The 19,440-nt window shown below is 39.4% G+C and overlaps 1 protein-coding gene across 6 annotated transcripts in view; it reads right to left on the reverse strand.

Annotated features, from left to right (window-relative positions):
* Positions 1 to 19,440, reverse strand: part of ST8SIA1 (ST8 alpha-N-acetyl-neuraminide alpha-2,8-sialyltransferase 1) — a 207,877-nt gene that overhangs the window by 168,246 nt on the left and 20,191 nt on the right. For all 6 annotated transcript variants that reach the window (XR_010885786.1, XR_010885783.1, XR_010885781.1 and 3 more), the window contains exon 2: positions 10,123 to 10,267. Coding sequence is in view for 2 of the 6 variants with exons in the window: in XM_013947145.2 (XP_013802599.2) it covers positions 10,123 to 10,267 (145 nt within the window). In the remaining 4 variants the exon portion in view is untranslated. The remainder of the gene's footprint in view (positions 1 to 10,122; positions 10,268 to 19,440) is intronic.

The following is a 19,440-nucleotide window of genomic DNA, read 5'->3' on the forward strand; positions in this document are numbered from 1 at the left end:
TATGCAAGTTGTTGTTCTCCACAATATATCCAGACTGACACCGTCAACTGTCATCAGCCCCAAATTCCTATGATTTGTAGATGTGCCCAAGACAGATGCGTTGTCACAGCATCCTGCATTTGGGATTCAAATTTATATTACCCTAGTCCAGGTCCACAAAGCTGTTAGCTGTCACACGCCAACCAATTTCAACCAGAAAAAAAAAACCCGTGCCTTCAGTTACCTTGCCTTTGCCTCACACTACAGTCCACCCCCTTTAGCAACCAACACAAAATAATTACCTTGGACTGGTATTTATTGGCCAGTAGACAACCTGCAGCACAGATTTCTCTGTCAAAATCCCCTAAACACTCTGTAGAAGAAAAAAGCTCTGTTGATCAAGAAGCAAAAAACTGCCTGAATTCTTGATCTGACCAACAGCAGGTTAAATGGTACTTCAGCTGCATGCCCAGCATCACAGGACTCATCCAGAGCATCCTGACGTAAGAAAATCACTACTGTGTTTGATGATAAAAGTACAAAATGTCATTTGGAAGCCAATGCCTACCTCATGGGAGCAATTCAGATGATAAAAGTTGTTGCAGAGGGGAACCACAGTCCTTCCCCTCCACACCATACCAGGTTATAAGGTCTCTAAATCAACCATCCCTGGCTACATCAGTCAATTCTTGAACTGTACTGCAGCAAATTTCTCTTTAAACGTAAAGCAGAGCCTACACTCCCCTCTAAGCAAGAAGAGGCAAAGGTTCTTTCGAAAGGCATTATATAATCCTCCTATAAGATTTGTAAATGTGCTACCCCTTCTTAACAACTTCTGTAGAAGTGGAACCTTCCCTGACTTTCTTCAAGCCTGCAGACTCTGCTGAACCCCAGTCCCACCTGTAGTCAGGAACAAAGATGCATCAGGGAATATCTACATATTTGACGGGGGGGGGGGGGGGGGGGGGAGGGGAGCTATGTCTTTGCTGCTGCTGCTGCAATACTTTCTGAATGTAATCTGATATCCTGCCACCCTGCAGTACAGTTTACATGAGCCATGTCCAGAAACCAAACAGAATTATATGAAAAATATATAGGAGTGTGTAATATTTCATCAAGTCCTACTCAGGCTTCTGCCAGGTGGTAACTGCCAGGCATAAAATGGAGCCAAAACTGAGCCTCAAACAAACCAGTACTGATTTTAAGTCTATTTTAGATGTATTTCACCACAGAATACACTACAGAATACAGCAAATTAATGTAAGGAAATACAAACACTGAATAACAAATATAGTCACATATATGATAAAAATGCTATAAATTTAACAAGACAACACTTATAAAAATCTATAAATAAAGGCTAAACAGGTGGCCAAGATAATAAGGCTTAATCTTACTCAAGTTTTAAATATTAACTTCCAAAGAAGCAAGGCACCTGTAGGTGGAAGTCTTGGTATATAAACAAGTTCACTGCCAGGAAAAACCCCGCATCAAGAAAGAGCCTCCTTTTAGCATCTCATCAGTTATACAAAGCTATAATGAAACAAACAAAGCAAATATACCTGTTCTGTCTCTGGGCAGATTAGACCTAACTCTTATTAATATTTTTATACCCTGAGCCAGGATATTTTAAAAAAAGAAAAGAAAAAGAAAAAGAAAAAAAGAAAAAAAAATCATATGCCCCATAGTTACTTCTAGCCATCAGGTGCGAGAAGTTCGCCATGGCTGCAGCTTCTCTTCTATGACCACTTCCTTTAATTCTTCTTCCCCAACAACATTTCTATCTTATCATGCAGCAAACTTGTGTCCCTGTAAAGTATCAGAACATTGAGTAAAAAGCCCATAAAATTCCCCTGGCGTTAGTACAGCCTCTCTGGCCTCCTTCGCCTACACTGCCCCTTGCTCTTTGGGTTCAGATCAGTGGTTTTGCTCTGCGCTTTACAAATCCCCCAGCGCTACAAGATCTTATCCATAATTACGACTTCTAGGTACTGTCAAAAAAGGTTACATACAGTAGAAAGTTTCAGTTGTGAGGCCAATGAATTGAAAGGTGCTCCAGAGCTCACTGCCCCAAGACGCTGCCTGCATTTCACCAGCCAGTACCACAGCCCTGGAAACGGATACATCAGCCACGCTGCTTGAACCATTTTGCAAATAGTACAAAATTGCTCAGAGCAGCAACACACTCATGGCTGAATTACCTTTTTGAAAATACTCCATGTCCCTTCTATCTTAGGTGGGCTCCACAACAATCCCACAGTTTTTATACTTTTTAAAATATTGTTCAGTATCCCTAGCAATGCAGAAGACAAACCACATTTGCTCTTCCACACCCTCATCTACCCCAAATCCCAAACATCTCTGTCATGATTGGGATTCAAAACAGCTGACAAAGAATTTGTTCTGGCTTGGGGATTAGTACATTTAACTTTAGGCTATTTATGGTTTGAACCGAGCACAAACAGATATTAGAGGTGGGACTGATTTGTGTATTTTTGAATGCTCCAGAACACAATGGTCTGTCTGGCAAAGGCACTGGGGTGTGCTTGGATAAACTCTTCTGTTACCTAGAAAATGATTGATACTGGGTCACTTCACATTTGAAGCAGAAATGTGGAGTTAGGGCTGTCATTCCTCTTTCTTTCCCTTTGGGCCAAACTGATACTTTGCAGTCAGATTTAGTTCTTCCCTTCCCCCCCATTTGTTTCATTTGGAAAGGTCAGTGCCTATTTATGCGTTTGCATTAACTGAGATAAAACCAATTTGGCACGTGCATTATTGCCGATACACTCCAGAAAATCAGCCTCTCCAAATACAGTCTGGCTAAACAGCTTTGCAGAACACATTCTTGCAAGCCCAGAAAGACCAAAAAAAGGATCTGGTGATCAACAGGGACAGACGGCCACTCCTCGTTCTCTTTCAATTTGCCTCAATAAAAACATGTTGCCCATCCTCTAGTATTACCCCAAACTATATATATTAATCTCATACATCTCTTTTTAGCATAAATTTGATTTTCACCACCTGTCATGTTTGCATCTTGTCTATATGAAGTACTTTTGGGCAGACTGTGGTTTTTGCTTAACTGACCAGATATAATAATAGCTGAAGACCTATTCCAGTTTTGCTAGCAGGCTGCACAAAATGGTCCAATTCCACAGTTCTTAATTAGTCAATATTCAGTGCGAGGATAAGGGTTTCACCTAAGTCAAGGTTAAGCTAGATTTTGATCTCAATTACCCTGATAACAACTGCTAGAGATATTACCCAGTACTGAAGAAGGGAAGACTCATGCTCTAAAAAGATCAGAATTTGTCAGGTCTCTACAGATAGTATATCATATCTTAGTTTAGTAATGGCATTATACTGCTTAATCTGACTAAGGACATGACTTGCCAACCTGGAAGACTTATTAACTTAACTTAGTCTTATTAACTGTATTCCCAAAATGTGGATGTCATTTCACAAGACAGAACTACCTCTTCTCATTTTAACGCAAAATATTTTTCATTTTTGCAACAATACATGTTTATTACAGTTTCATTTTAAGTAAATATATGTAGCCCCAACCAAGAATATAATTTGCATTACAATGTGCTCAGGAATAAAAGGGGAGGGGGGGAAGGTAGCAGGGAAGCCAAGACAGCACCAAGAAATTCCCCCAAATACTAGCTAAATACAACTCAAAATAGGTCACTAAAATACCATTTAGATAGTAAAATTAATGGAAGTAAATATAACAGTTGCTCAATAAATGTTAGGTCTGCACCTCATGACCCTACCCAGGAGATCAAGAAAAAAAAAAAAAAATCAGGACAGAAATGACTCAGCCAATGTTCTAATATATTTCCCCAAACAGCATTTAATTACAAACAAAGCTTTACTGCGAACAGAGTACTTTGACATGTTAGATTGCTAGCAAAAACTAACAGAAGAAACTGCCAAACACTTCTACCAAAGTCAACGCCAAAGTTAATAATTTCATATCTCCTGGAGACACTGCAGTCCATCAAAACCTAACCCCTTCACATCAGTTGGTTTCCCATTTTATACACCATTTTAGAGTCAACTGTGTCACCTGGGTCTAAAATCAGACAGAACAGCACACAGGGTTTGCCTTCAGTAAGCTAAATTCTCCTCTTAATGGAGTTTGCATTTCTTACACAGATCTAACTTAACATTCGGTCCTGTTTCTGCATAGCAACTACATTCCTAACTAACAATTTCCTATTCTCGTTGCTCTTAGCACTTGCCTTTTACTTAAATCAAACCACCATTTTCTTCCTCATGCCAAGTATGTTTTTTCCTGTGATCCTACAGTTGCACAAAAAGGGGAAACGCCCACATATTTTACATCAGACTCCCTTTCCAAATCTGCATTTTCTGAAATAATTACAAAATATTCTACTAATTGCAGGCTGTAACTGTAGGACCATGGAACTTGCTTTGCCACAGCACTCCATTGACAATCAAGTCCAGCATCAGAAAAGAGCATAATAAAAAAATCTCTGGCCAAATGAGGAACATTGTAAGCAACCAAAAGAAATCAAACACGCTCCTGGATTCTAATAGGTACTCTGGATTAAAAACTAGTGTTGCCTATTAACGTATCATATAGCACAAGCAGTACTGAAAATCATAAAATCATTCTCTGTTACACAACACAGCATTCACCCTGATAAACTAGAAAATGTCAGAGGATGTCTCCATATTGCACTTACAAGTAGAGCAATAACATTTTCCCTGCCTTTATTTTAAAGGCAAGAATCTAAACTTTAACGCCACCTTGAATAAACTCTAATTAACAATTTGACAAATATAGCCTTTCTCCTGATCATGATGTGTCCAGAAACAACTGTCAACTTTCCCAAACTTATTTGTAGTTTGAAGCTATTTTCTTTAGATTTCTCGTAGGCCATCTGCGAAAAGATTCACGAGAAGCTTACTGCAAGTAGACATTTTTCCATCTGATGACACTATTCAGGTGAAATGTTTGAAGAGATTTGGAGCAGGTGGGCAACATATTTTAGTAAGTCAGGATAATTTACTTGTACCTTAATGAGTCTAATTAGTTCAAGTGAAATGCAATAAAATCAGAAAAATGGCTTTATTTTGCCAAATTAAAAAGTTCAAGTCTAAAATTTGAATTTTTTCTTGAAATGTATTCTCTCCTCCCCCTCCAGAAATAATACTTTTCCATAGTGTTTTTGGGAGGGGGAGAGAGGAGCTTGGAAATTCATCTTGGTTCTGCTCAAAATCTTGCTTTAAGCTTTTTCCAACAAGTAAAAAAAAAAAAAATTGCTTAAACAGGTCAATAGTATGGTGAGTTTGTCCCCTGATGGTAAAGGGGTCTGAAGTTTGGTTTGGAAACTTTGAGGGGAAAAAAAGATGGGAAGGAGTGCAAAATTATTCTGGAAAATGTTTGAGACCAGGATATGTTTTACGCTCTATTTTAAAAACAAATGACTTTTAGTTCACTCTTCTCTCACATGGTTTTGAGTTACATCCTGATTCCTCTTACATTTACATCACATTTACTCATAGCATCTAAAAATTGCTGTGAGAATATATAGAAGCCTGTTTTCTTCCATTTTAGTCAAAAAGGGTGGCAAATGCTAGTCATGCCTTCTGTCACGCCTTGATACATCTTAACAGGACCACAGCTACATGGCTAAATGTCTAGGCTCAACAGTAAGAAGTGTGTATCTGTATGTCCTGAGGGACAGGACCCCTGAACGCTTACCAACATGCAGATCCATTTCCAGTAAAAGATTTGGCCCATAAAAGGGGAGGAAAATGTTTACAAGTCACCCATGGCCTTCAGTGTCCAACCTGAGCCATCACAGTCTGGTTTTTCAGAGGTTTATCCACCCATCCCACTGATTTCAGCTGGAGTAGAGTGATCTGCATCTCTGAACTCTAGACCCTCAGTGTCCTCAGACACGTAGCCAAAATTACTGGCTTATACTGAAACTTCAGGCCTACATATAAAGCTGTAGAAAGCTGGTAATGCACCCAGTAAGAATAACCTGCTATTGCTCATATTAAATATATACCTACATCTATATGCAGATGCAATGCTTTGCCTCCTAAGCAGTGCTGCAGACCACAGCAGGTAACACAATGAAGCTACTGTCAGGAAAAGTCCAATTTTAATAGCAATCACACTGCATTATCCGACAGCTCCAGGCAACGCCACCGCTGTACATCTGGGAGACAGGGCGTGGGGGGGCTCTCCACTCCCACTGCACGGAGGTGGCATGATGGGCCATGTCCTATGAAGGAAACATACCTGAGGAGCCTTTCAATCGGTCCCGCATCATCGCCTGTCCTTTAGATACTGATAATGAACCACCAGCAGTTTCTCTCCAGGAGGGGGAAGATTTTTACATTCTGTGTAATATTTCATTTCTGTTTCAAAATATGTAATTCTAGAAATCGATAGCAAAAATGAGACAGAGGAGGAGGAGGCACGTCTGGCAACTGGAATTGTTGGTTCCCGGAAAATTCTGCAACTTCCAATTTTGTTCCCATAAACTGAAATGAAAGTCAGAATGCTGCAATTTTCCACACAGTGACTGAGTGGTTTTTTTTTCTTTTAACATATTTTTCCTTTGGTCTATCAAAAACTTAAAACTAAAAAGAAGTGGGAATACAATTAATGTTTTAGAAAAAAACTACCAATGGAGTGCAAAATAAACAATTGAAATATTACATTACAAAAATGGTAAAACAAAATGTCTAACACCACCAAAACCTTTTAATCTTTTCACTTCAAAGAAAATCTAAAAATCAAAGAATTGACACAAAAAGTTCATAATTTGATGAAATAGCATTTTTCAGTGGAAAAGCTCTTCATCAGAAAATGTTGAACCAGTTGTAATAACTTTATCTACACAAATTCCTCAGAAGAAAAATATTCTATTTTGTATTTTTTCACATTCAATAATAAGTGACTCTTTACATATTAAGGCCTGAGATACTTATATTATTTCTAGGTAAGTCTCCATTGATGTATAGCAAGCTTATTCTATCCTATAAAATATAGCAAGTTTCCCATTTAGTTTTGAGTTACTTTATGCTATAAGTTAATAACTGGTTCAGGGTTGAGAAGAAAAATCTTCTGCAAGCAAAAAATGGCTTAAGCCCAGCAGATTGATGTGGATGGAGGTATGTTTTTTTTTTATTTATCTTAGAGGAAATATTTTTTCGATTATATCAACATAGCTGCGGCCCTTTACATTCCTGTTATATCCCCTGAGCATTTCAGAGTATAACCCATATTTTCTAAGTGGTTTTAAGCTTCTGAATACTTTTGAAAGGAATATTCATCTTCACAAAAATTGCTTGCCAGTTGCTACTAAACTAATAGCCATTCTTCAAAGCAGAGAAAATTTAGTCTAATATTTTTCTAGAAACAGAGCTAGAAAAAATACTTCATTTAAGAATTCACTACTAATAAGTCTTCCTAAGCTTTTAAGCCTAACAGGCTTTCATTGGATAGAGGTTTATAAAATTCCTCTGGGCAAAATACATGGGAATAACAAACCAAGACACAGAAAGTGGTACTTAGCCCTCCCCCCCCCCCCAAAAAAAAAAAAAAAGGGTGGCAGGGGGAGTAGCAGTGAGTAGCACTTGTGAGTAGCACTTGTGAGCAATGAAGTACTCGTCAATTCATTAGTAGATTAGTATTTCTAGAACCAGTCTTGGAATTGCTTTTTAGAACTGTTTTAGAGTTGGGACATCATAAAAATTCAGTCTCTTCCCCCCCACACAACATCTAGCCATCCCCTTCGCAGCTTGCTTGGCAAGCCTAAGAGAACCTAGGGACCCTGAAGTCCCAGCTCCTTAGCTCATGTTGTCCCTCATGTTGTCCTTCCAGCACTTCCCAGGTCCTCTCTCCCGATCCTGCCAACCGATAAACTTTGGGAATAGGCCTGGGAGCTGGGAAGCTGCTGGAAGCTCCTGGGATCACAACTGCTCTCCAACCAGCATTTACCTCTCTGAAGGAGCCCATCTGGTACTCCGCAATTTTCTGTGAAAGGATGTAGGACACTGCTGTGGCTAGGCAGAGTGCTAGGTTTTAATCCAAACAAAACCAGATGTGAGCCTTTCCAAATATAGATGGATTTTCAAATCCATCACAAAATAGAATGACATCTCCGAACCACCCAGGTAGGTTTTTTTTTGAAATGTTAAAAAAGATATACATATTTTCAGTGGTTGCTGCCAATATCTTTGAGTGGCACAAAGTTTACAGCTTTACCAAGGATTTTAGTTATCTCCAGTAAACAAAGAAATATTGTAGCAACAAATCATAATAAGCATATCACAAAAAAGATTTACATCTGCTACTCTGTGGCACACTATAAGCTTTCTACCAGTCTCAGAGGTAGGGACAGAAATTCACTCCAGCAGGGCAGCCTCATTCCAGCTGCGTGACAGGAAAAGCACTCTCCATAGATGTTCAGCATTTATTTGCTTATTTAGCTTGCAGACAGCCAGCGGCTGTGGACTACATTGGAGGAAGGCTGAGTGCACAGGAGGCACAGACCCAGCAAGTGCTTCCTTGCAACAGGCACGACTGAGTGAAAAGGCAGCAGATCCATAGCCTAAACAAGACACAGCTGTCACACTGCTTCTCTGGAGGACGTATTGACACAGAAAGGGCTGATCCAACTTTCTTTTCCCCATACCTCAGTTTCCCTCACTTTCTCCACTGAAAGAAACCAATTCAAAGATCAGCTAGTTGAACCCCTATTGTTGAGATCTGGAAACTCCCTAAAAAAAGATAACTTTCTAATGCTATATTTGCATGACAAGTTTAACAAATAAAAACTCCACTACATGTATAACAAACAGCAACAAATGAATAGCCTGGTGTGAATGGCTCAACAGCAACTGTGAGGCTTAAAAAGTATTCATACCTTTCATTTAAGAAATTAAAGCAACATGTAAATCAATCATCTCCAGATGTTTGGCTTTCTTTAATCTATAGCAACATAAAACATATCTGATTCCATGTACAAAAGTCAATATAATAAACTGATTATTTAACGTCAGTTCATATATTAACTAAAAATACAAGAAGCCTAGGTCAGTATTACAAATTCCCAGCACTCAGTAAGTCTACTCTTATCCCAAAACACCTTTCCTGAACAACAACAAACCATTTCTAATATTCAGAACACAACAAGAATTGACTAAGTCACATTATTGGCTTCTGTTATTGGGCTTACATTGCTTGCCATCAGTCAACTTCATTAACTTGAAAGTACCTTGGATACCTTTATACAAACTGCCATTATCCCTTAGCTAAACAGACTGAAACTGAAATAATTCTAGATGAGAATTTGAAAGGGACAAGGAGTTACTCCAGATCATTTGCATCAGGGCAACTGAGGTAAAATTCCAGTTCTCTAGACACCTTTTCCTTTTAATGTAACCCAGGCAAATTCTACAGACATCAAGGGAATCGATCAGTTTGAACTTGGATCTAAATACAGGCCAGAAGCTGCCATTTCGAAGAGTTTAAAAAAAAAAAAAGAAAAGAAAAAAAGAAAAAAAAGACAGATGCCAATAATACTGGCAGGTCTCTAAGTGTTATGCGAGCAAAGCATGTTTTCCTCAAGATTCACCTCTGAGTTCTGCAGCACTGCCAGCTCGCATAGTGTCATCACACATCTTGCCAGATCTGATGTTTTATTTGAAGTGCCAGATTTTGAGGACACTTGATTATGTAAGATTCTCAGTCCTTGTTTAACTAAGGGAAGTTTCTAGCTGTCAGAGTTTGAAACCTAGGTTTGTGAGCATGATCAGTGACTAAAATACAGAAATCACCTTTTTAAAATAGCCAGCCTTTATCATTATTTTAAAAATTAAGAAGGGCATCCCAATCCCATCACCTTCTTATATTTGAAGACACCCATCCTGGAAAGTGACAAGGGAAATATTAACACACAGGTCACCATTTCATAATTTTCAGAACACAGAAGTAAAAAAGCAGAGGAGAGCATTTTGTATCGAGAAATGAAGATACACTATTTCTTGACACAAGTGTTTAGCCCATTTACATTCATCTGCACCATGTTACCATTATATTAATATATTAATAATTACAGTGAAAAGAACAAAGTTACTAACCTGTGGGAAAAGAGAGTAAGTTGCATTGTCAATAGTGAAAGAGTATAACAATTCCCCATCAAACCAGAGATTCTTTCCCATGGGGGAGTTCTGCTTTGTCATGGCAAAGAGCTGACCAGGGTCACAACATTCTTCCAGCAGTTTCCTAAGAAAGGCAAAAAAAAGAGAAAGAGATGTATTCATTAGAGCTTTGCCACATCATGGCTAAAGACCATCCTTAACTGACGGTCGAGGCACCTGAGATTCTGCCTTTCTCAGATGCTATTCAGAAAGCCAACCATTTTCTCAGCTATCTGATGAACAACAGCTGATTCTACACTGCACATCAGAACAATAAATACTAATGAAGAATTCAGGAAACGAGAATATTTAGAAATTCATATTCTAATTCGGTAACTTCATAATCTTTTTTCTTTTTTTTTCTTTTTCTTTTTCTTTTTTTTTTTTAATTTAAAGAAGAGCCATAAGTCCTGTTTTTATTCTGGAAAGACTTAGAAATAACCAGTAAAAAATATAAGCCATCCATTTACTTCTGAGTGGCATAAAAATGAGAACAAAATTTATCAAAAGAAAGTCTGTCCTTTTCAACTAATTTTAATTAATAAAAATCACCAGTCTCCAACACATAAACAAGTCAGAGAAGCACCTTTGAAAATCAGATCTGAAGCATAAGAAAACTTATTCATAAAGAGTAGTTATGTAAGTTAACTATGGAATATGGAAACATATGGCATTCCTCTCCAGTTACTAAATATCCTTGTGCTACTATCACAGCAGTATTAGAGCCTGCCTTCTAAGTGAAGTCCAACTTGAGTCATCCCGGTTTGCTATATATATTTTGCGGATATTACACTTCTTGTTTCCTCGCTGAAATTGCATATCCTCTTATGCATGCACTTCCCCAAAATAGTTATTACTGACCTTGACTAGAAATTTGAGAGCGGGCTAGGTGGCTGAAGGTTGTATTGAGCAAAAATTCTATAACACAGCCAGCTCAGCAACTAATATCCTAAAACCAAAAGGATGAAAAGCTCTAGACACCTGCAAAGCAGGAATACAGTATCCTTCCAAAGCCAGAATAGGACTATCTCTCTAATGAAGAGGTGATCCTCATATCAATGTTTATATAAAATAGATATATGTAAAATCTCCATTATAAAATGCCATTACAGCATAGTAATATATTGATATTTATTATTATATAAATTTGTTATTTATTTTAAAGGGAGTCCTAAGCAGACTAAACTCATTTCCAGTGGCTGAAGAAGAACTGGAAGTAGCATGCAGAGGAAAAAGAGTTATTAGAGACCAGTTATCACAGACTGCTTAAATGTTTGGTATAACTCTCCTCCTTTGCTAAAAGGGAGATTCTATTCAAAGGCAAGAAGTCATTCACACAAATGTTTATTTGTCATTCACACAAAAGTTTCACAACTACTTTTCTTCTGTAAAAATGAATACTAAAAAGATCAATATTTCCCCCATCAAAAATGTTATTTTCCATAAATTCACAGTTTTCTGTTACTCTGTAAACACTATTTTCCATACATATTTCAGTTGAAATTTGATTAGAACATTAGAGTGGATTTGCTTTAATCTTTGTAAAAAAGGAAACAACTTGAAATGTTGCATGACAAACAAAAAATGTCTAGGACAAAACTGTTTCTGGAGCTGTTTATCCTTAAACTGCTGCTTGCAGAGCTGTTTTGCCGCCATTCTGACCAGAATACACAGTAATGTGTTACCAGAGAGGCAATTTCCCTTCCTAGAGATGCCATGGGTCAACCTACATCCACCACAGAAAGGCTTCACGTCATCCTTCTGCTGATGCTCAGATAAAGCCTTCATCTCAGCACTGTGAAGATGAAACTAAAGGAAATTTGAAATCCCTCACCAAATTACCTTTGCAAAACAGGCTATGACAGGCGTAGAATAGAATATTGTTCCAGATAAAAGATAGGTGAGCAAAGACTTTTCTGGCTTTCCACAAACTCCAGTTTGCAGCCTTTGGAAAGCTATTTAACTCCCTGTCAACTGGAAAAGAAACTCATTTTTGCCTCACTTTCCCCTCCTTTTCTTTGTATTTTCTATCCCACTGCAACTTTTTCAGGAGAGTGACTGCCTCGTACAGCAACTAGCATAAGGCAATCCAAGATCAGCTGAAGTCTCTAAGAACAACTATATTACAAAATTAAAATTTCCAAGTGAAAACCTACAACTCATTCCTTCATTGGAAGTCTGGTCTGAGCAGGATGAATTTTGAGTCAAAAATGCATTATTTATCTCCAATTCAGTGGAGACTTGCATAAAAGAGGAATTAAATGACTTGAATATTGGTATTTAAAAGGTACTTGGGGCACTTAGCTGTGAGAGCTCTTAAGAGACAAACCTTGTGTGTGAGAGAAGTAAGAGAACAGTTACTCTGAGAATCTCACTTTAGCCATCTACGATTTCAGCCTGAATTGGGGCACCAGGCAGAACATCAACAATTAAGTGGCTCTTGCACATCAACTTAAGCAGCAACCTGTGCACAAGGCAGGAGCTGAACAACAATCTGGAGCTGTTAGTCATATTTCCACGTTACACTTTGTTGAGGTTTTATCAGCAGGTGTTGCACATTGAAAGAAGCAGAGTGAAAGAGTTGGTGCTGAGGACTCTACACCCACATTATAAAGTGCTCGTGGGATTTACTGCAGACTAACTCTGGTCTGGTCCCACAGAGAGAATGCCTGTTAGCGGTTGTAGCATACCGAGTACATTACTGAAGGTTGATAACTGGGGACAATTGGGATATTTGCCTCCTGATGCAACCTTTCATTACCTGAAACCAGAGAGGATGGCCAGACCTCCTTGAAAAGTGTAAACCTAAATTCATACACAAAGTCAATGGAAGACTCTGATGAAAATCCCAAACTACTTATTCTTGGTCTTAAACCAATAAACTTTCCAGTTTGGAAGTCAAGCTAGGCTTAAACTTATTCTGGTTTGAATCCAGTCCCAGCCAGTAATGGCTCAGTAACTAGTTCAAGATGGGTTCATACTAGCAAATACAACATCCTAAAGCAGAAATGGGCGCTTCCCCAGCATGGGTTGTCACCCAGGAAGTTACAGCCCTTTAGCTGTGGCTTCTCCACAACTGGAGCAGCATGCCCAGCACAACACTGCAGCTTCTTGTCAGCTCCCCGCAGCAGGCCAAAGGGGCGACACTGTACCGCAGGTGGCATGCAAGCAGGGCCAGCACCACGTCACCCAGTAGCAGCTCAATTGTCCTCTCCATTTCTTCCTTCTCCTTTTAAATTCATGCAAGAGGGATGCACAGCAGTGAGGAAAATGCCAGGTTGGTGGGACACTGCTTGTTAGGGAGCAGTAAGAGCAGGACTGCCCCACAAAGCTTAGCTGGGGCTTCTGGAGCAATGGACAGAGGGTGTGGGTGTGAGTGTGGAGGGAGATCCCAGGTGAAGCTGGTCAGGGCTTTTAAGGACTGCTCTTGTCCTCAGGGCCCTGACATTGCAACACTCCCTTTTCTGTCCTAACAGGACAGCAGTTTTGCAACAAAACCCTTCCCACTCACTGAACCCACACTGAGCAGGTCCCCATTGGGGCCGGCAGAGCAGTGCACCAGTGTAAAAGCAAAGGCTTGGCTGAGCACGCTGGAGACGGGGAGAGGCTACAGCACAATGCTCATGGCAGGTCACAGCAAGTGCCAGCAATCCCTATGTCAAACAGGAGCACCAGCTTTTTGTTCAACTGCTGTTCAAAAATGTAACAAGAAACTTGAATTATTACTATTATTACTATTCTATTACAGTTTGGCTTTAATGGCAGCATTAAAGTAATGACCAAGGTTCAGGTTCTAGTTTGAGATAAAAACAACTATTCAAACCAATTGTTTCAGTCAGATTCTGGCCAGCTCCCTAGCTTTAACTGCAATAGTGCTAGCCTGTGTTCAGTGATTACAAAGCGGAGCCATGCGTTGACAGCACAAGACCAAAGCACTTGGGCTGACAAAACCTCCTTTTGTTCACATTTCAGTTCACATTCGCCTTAGCTTCCCATGTTTTTCTTTGGGATCAAGTAAGTCTGAACACTCAGAAATGAATCTGCCTTTCGAGTTTCAGCTGGCATTTAGCCAAAACCACCACTCCTATCCACACAGCCATGGATTTGTAGCCCTACTGAATCCCAAAGTACAGGTGGTCTTTTGGGTTCAGTAGGGAAGGTTTGGACAGCTCTGCTTGAGTGGAATTGCTTAATTGCTTCTATCTACATATCACGCGGTACAGGCAAGAGGCTATACTGATAGCCTCTCAGACTCCTGAAATAATAAATCAACACCTATTTCCCAGCACATGCATGCTTAAGGGACCCTGTGCTAATGTCCCTATCAGAATTACTTAGGGATTAGTAGCAGCAGGGGCTCTGAAACTGAACGGGTCTGACCACTTCCAATACCCAAATATTCCAAAATCTAATAAAAAATCTAAATATTCCAAAATCTAATCCTAAAATTCTCTTAAATCTTCTTCAAAGTAGTGTGTCCCTAAGACAACATGTTCCAAGAATTTTGGGGGGCAGAAGAGAAACCACAATCACTGATAAATGGTTAAAATCTTTCCTGTTACAAATTTGCACCCAGTTCAGAGTTTGAATTTGTCCCAGTTCAGCTTCTGGCAAAAGGCTTTTTTTTTTTTTTTGCCCCCCCTTTCTTTTTTTGGGGGGGAAAAAAGATCCCCCTCTTCTCATATTTCACTCTCACCTACCCTTCTGATGAGTGGAAAAGCTGGAGTTTCCCAAATCTCTTGCTTAGAACAAAATTTTTCACTCCTTTCATCATTCTTGTGGCTGTTCTCTCTTCTTCAAAATCCACCTCTAAATATTCCAAACCTGGAAAGAGTATTGCTAGCGTAGTCACCCCCTGCCAACCACAGGGACAAAATGACCTCTCTGTTATTACTCCTGTGTTCCACGTCTGAGGCCAAAGCACACTGAATTGATTAACTGTTTAGCACTCTTTTTCATTGTCAGTGCTTCTTCGGATGGAGGCACCCATCTGTAACTGCAATCTGAACTCTGGTTTGCTGAATGTGAGATTTCACATGTGGCTTTATTGAAACTTAGCAAGCTTAGGAGGTCACCCAGACTGCTCTATATCACGCGCCTGTCTCCTGGATCAATTTCTGCCCTGCTATTTTTCTCAGTTGCAAAATTTATCAACAATATTTTGATATTCTCTTCCAGATCACCAATTCAAAGAAATGTGAAGGGTCAAGAATTGATCTGTGCAAGTTCACATCTGGACACAACCTGAACTCATCCATTCAGTGATGATCACCAACCAAGAGCATTAAAAAAAAAAAAAAAAAAAAAAGCCATCAGCCTTTGAATTTTATGGCTCTAGGGAAGGCTACAGAAACTATCCAGTAAAACAGCACAGCACCACTGGAATCAGTGTGGTTGCATCAATTTATAGCTGTTTCTCCAGTTTGTACTTGGTTTCTGAATATATTGTAAAAATATCATTACTTGGGTTTGGTCACATACATTGTATTTTCCTTTCCCAAACAGCTGAATGCAATACCTGTAACTTGGGGTTAGCTTGAAGAAGCCACTGAAGCTTTGAAATTCTTATGGGGTTTAAAGTGTCTTAGTATTCAAGGGGTTCAAAACCTGCTAGCCTGCATCTTAGGCAGGATATAAAACAAAGTATGAGCAAATGTAAGGTTCTTCTTTTACGGGAGTAGGTAATGGACACATCAGATCCTTGCTTCAAACATCGAACTGCCCCTGTGCCAAAGTTGTGGTAAATATATGAGTAACAGCTATGAACCAGGGAGACTGAGGGAAGAGGCTGGAGCCTTCCAAGCACCACCAGAAGCTAACAGATACACTGAGTGACCTCCAAGTCACACAACACAGAGCCACACAGTCTTTCTCCTTCACATCAAAAACAAAACTGGCTCCAGCCCTGTCAAGTATTTTGGCACTACTGCTCTCTATAGCAGAATCCCACCTGAGATGAAATTTAAAACTACCCTTAGCACAACTATTCAGGAAAATGATCTTAAAATTGCCTTTCTAAGAACATCATGGGCAAGCACCAAAGGAACAAGAGAACAGCCAAAGCAAATGCTCTTTATATTCACAAAAGCATACAAAACTTTTTTTGGGAAAGCAATACTAGTTTAAGCTCTTACTAATATCAAGATATTTGCCAAAAACAACATATAGAGGCACAGAACTTATAAATCAAGAATACATCGCTCTGCACAGATTCATTTCTGAAAATCCTATAGTTCCCTAAACTTGAAGAATATGTCTAAATTCAAGGAAAAGGAAATATGAAAGAGCGGACACCACAGAGCAGAACAGAGCGATAATCTGATTCACTTCCCAGTCAAGCTTTCTGCAATATGACAAGATCCTACGAAAACTAAAGCCATTACTGTTTTTCTCCCCACATTTTTTCTTTTTATGAAGCTTTCAGACAACTTCAGTGCTCCCTCTAGCAATTCCTGGTACCTGGATTTTAAGAGATTCATGTAACATTTCTCCTTTCCTCCCCAAGAAAGGAAACATATCAGGATAATAAAAAGGTCACAGGCAGAAGCAAACTGGGTACTGAACTGCCTCTGGCTACAACCTGCATGAAAGGAAAGAGGTTGTAGAGGCCACAGACGCTTCTCAGGATATGAACAATTCATGGAAACCACGTTCATTAGCTTAGCAGTACAGCTGCATGCAACTTTTTAAAGTGAGAAACATAAAAATTCTAAAACAAAATATTTGGACAATTTGCTGAAAATCGCAAAATTAATAGTGTTGGGGGAAAATGAAGAAATTAAACATTTCCATCTTTTCTCCATGGTCAGTACCCTTTCCTTTATAACTTTCCTTCAGCTTTTTTTTTTCTTTAATGCCCAAAAGGAAACAATATTTTGTTCAACCTGAGAATATCATATTTCTGGATTTGTTATTCCTTTAAAAACATAACTGAATAAAATATTTGGTGCCACCAGGAGCACGAACCAATTGTTTCTGGGCAGAGGGCCGCAGCATGGGTGGCTCAAGAGAGATGACCTTGCATGATACTGGAATTAACTGGCACTGCACCAAACTCTTCCTTTGCCTTGCAAATATCACCGCCACCAGCCCCTAAACATGACAACTGGGCTTGAGGGCCCATGGCAGGGAAGGCACAGGGTCCATCTCACTTCAATTACAGTATTTGCAAAGCAAACACCTCTATCCAAGTCATTCTGGGGCTTCTTCGTTTTCAGCAGAGAAGCTTCTTTTTAGTTTGAGATGAATCACACCCTAACAGACACTTATTTTCTCTCCAGCAACCATAAAGAGAGTGACTAACCTAGAAGGAGACATCTACTTTTGGAAGATAAATTCCAGCCCACAAAGCCAGACCTGCTGCTCCAGGTTCTGGGAAGCCGATCAAGGCTTCTGCAGTGAAGGCAAGCTGCGAGGGAGGGACAGTAGCTTCTTCACCTTCCCTAGGACACCTCACACAAGAATTTCCCATTTACAAGCAGCCTCCTGTGATGGTCTTCCAGCTCAGTTCCTACAGCTCTCACAGTGGGCTGTCAGAAGGATGAAGTGGCATTACACTGTGAACTGGCAGTTTTGTCAGAAATTCAGAGGCAAAGGGGAGTTGGGAAGGGGGAATGGATTAATTGCTTTGCATGCTCTTCTTTTAAAATCTTATAAACCTGGTAGATAGAGAGCAGTTTCACAGAGATGAGATGAAATTAAAGACAGGAAAGTTGGAATACACAATTGTGCTGCTGCAGGGAAAAAAAAAACAGTTGTTTTTACCATTTCTTTAGCTTCTTTCAGCAAAACTGTTGCTTGTCCTGCCCAAAGAAATACTGAGTTTCAATAAGGATGCAAGATGGCTGTATTCTTCCATGAGAAGTAGATTCACTAAAAATAAATTGAGCAGCTCTAATCTTAAATTTGAGCTTGTAATATCTAGAGCTATGATACACACCACCTCGATCTGAGCAGTCAGTTATCACAGTACAGTGACTTCTCCACCTGCTTCTGCAACCTAGATAAAAGCCCTGTAAGCATTATATAATGCTGCTCATGAAAGTCCCCCTAGGCTCTAATCCAAAAAAGTCTATAGGGATCTTTCTCCTAATTTGATTGGTTAAAGTCATGCCCCTCCAAAGACAGTGAACTGGCCAAAGAAACCTATTTTTCCCCCATTATGCAGACTTCAGCATCTTAAAACATGCAAAAACTGTGACCACACACAAGGAAGAGGGAAATAATCCTACAGTGGTGAACAGGAGTGCTCTTTGATGCATAAAACCTAGGTAACCAAGCAGCCATTGCCTGTACACATGACAGAGACAAGAAAATGTAGAAGTATCACATGAACAGGCATGAAAGAGAAATATATTTTCAAAGGCATACAAAGCTGCATGCTTGGGGGAAACTTTAACACATCAGAGACATATGAACAGATCTACAACTGAGGGAAACCCAGCTTAAGCTGAACCTTGTTCCTCTCACTGTTCCAAAACTGCTTCCTACATCTCATAAGTATTAGTTGGTTAAGAGACAGAATATGACTTGCCTGGTTGGGATGCATACATCTGATGCCCACCCAACTAGTAATACAAGCTGATTGGCCAAACAGGGGACTAAACAAAAAAGGAAATCTTGATTTTGGTCTTTCTCTTCTACCCAGACACTGTTTTTCATGAAACTTGTAGGACCTCAGCATCTTTGAAACCTCTACTATTCTGTTCAATTTGGTTGAAATTAGCCAACAGGCTAAATTTCAGAAAGGAGGTGGATTATGACCAAGAATCCAGTCATGTAAGCCACATTTCTTTCTGGCTAAGAAAAAAAAAAAACCCTATGAAGTTCCAAATACTTCCTTGGCTTAGCTTTCTTGGAAAGGACAACACTGACAAAACTCTACATTCTTTATTGCCCCTGTATACCTAGAATTATACATCAGTTAAGCTGTAATTGTCCAATTTTGGACCAAAGCCATGCTTTAATGGAACATCAAGCACTGACACTAGACTTCACTTACAGCATGAATTGCTGCAACCATCAACATTGCTTTTGAAAACAGCTGATGATCAGTTTGGCTGAGTAGTCAGAGATATTTCTGAACTGCGTTCAGTCATTCTTCTGCGTGCTGACAGATGGCTTCTAACAGATGAAAATGAATGGTAAGATTACCACAGATTAAAACAGAACCATTCACCTGAAGCACATCTTGAACTCGCATTTCTGCTATGTTTGCAGTTACAAGTTTAACTTTTTGAAGCAGTTTTGTTCACATGG

The sequence above is a fragment of the Apteryx mantelli genome, chromosome 1 (genome assembly GCF_036417845.1).
Source record: "Apteryx mantelli isolate bAptMan1 chromosome 1, bAptMan1.hap1, whole genome shotgun sequence".
NCBI lineage: Eukaryota > Metazoa > Chordata > Aves > Apterygiformes > Apterygidae > Apteryx > Apteryx mantelli.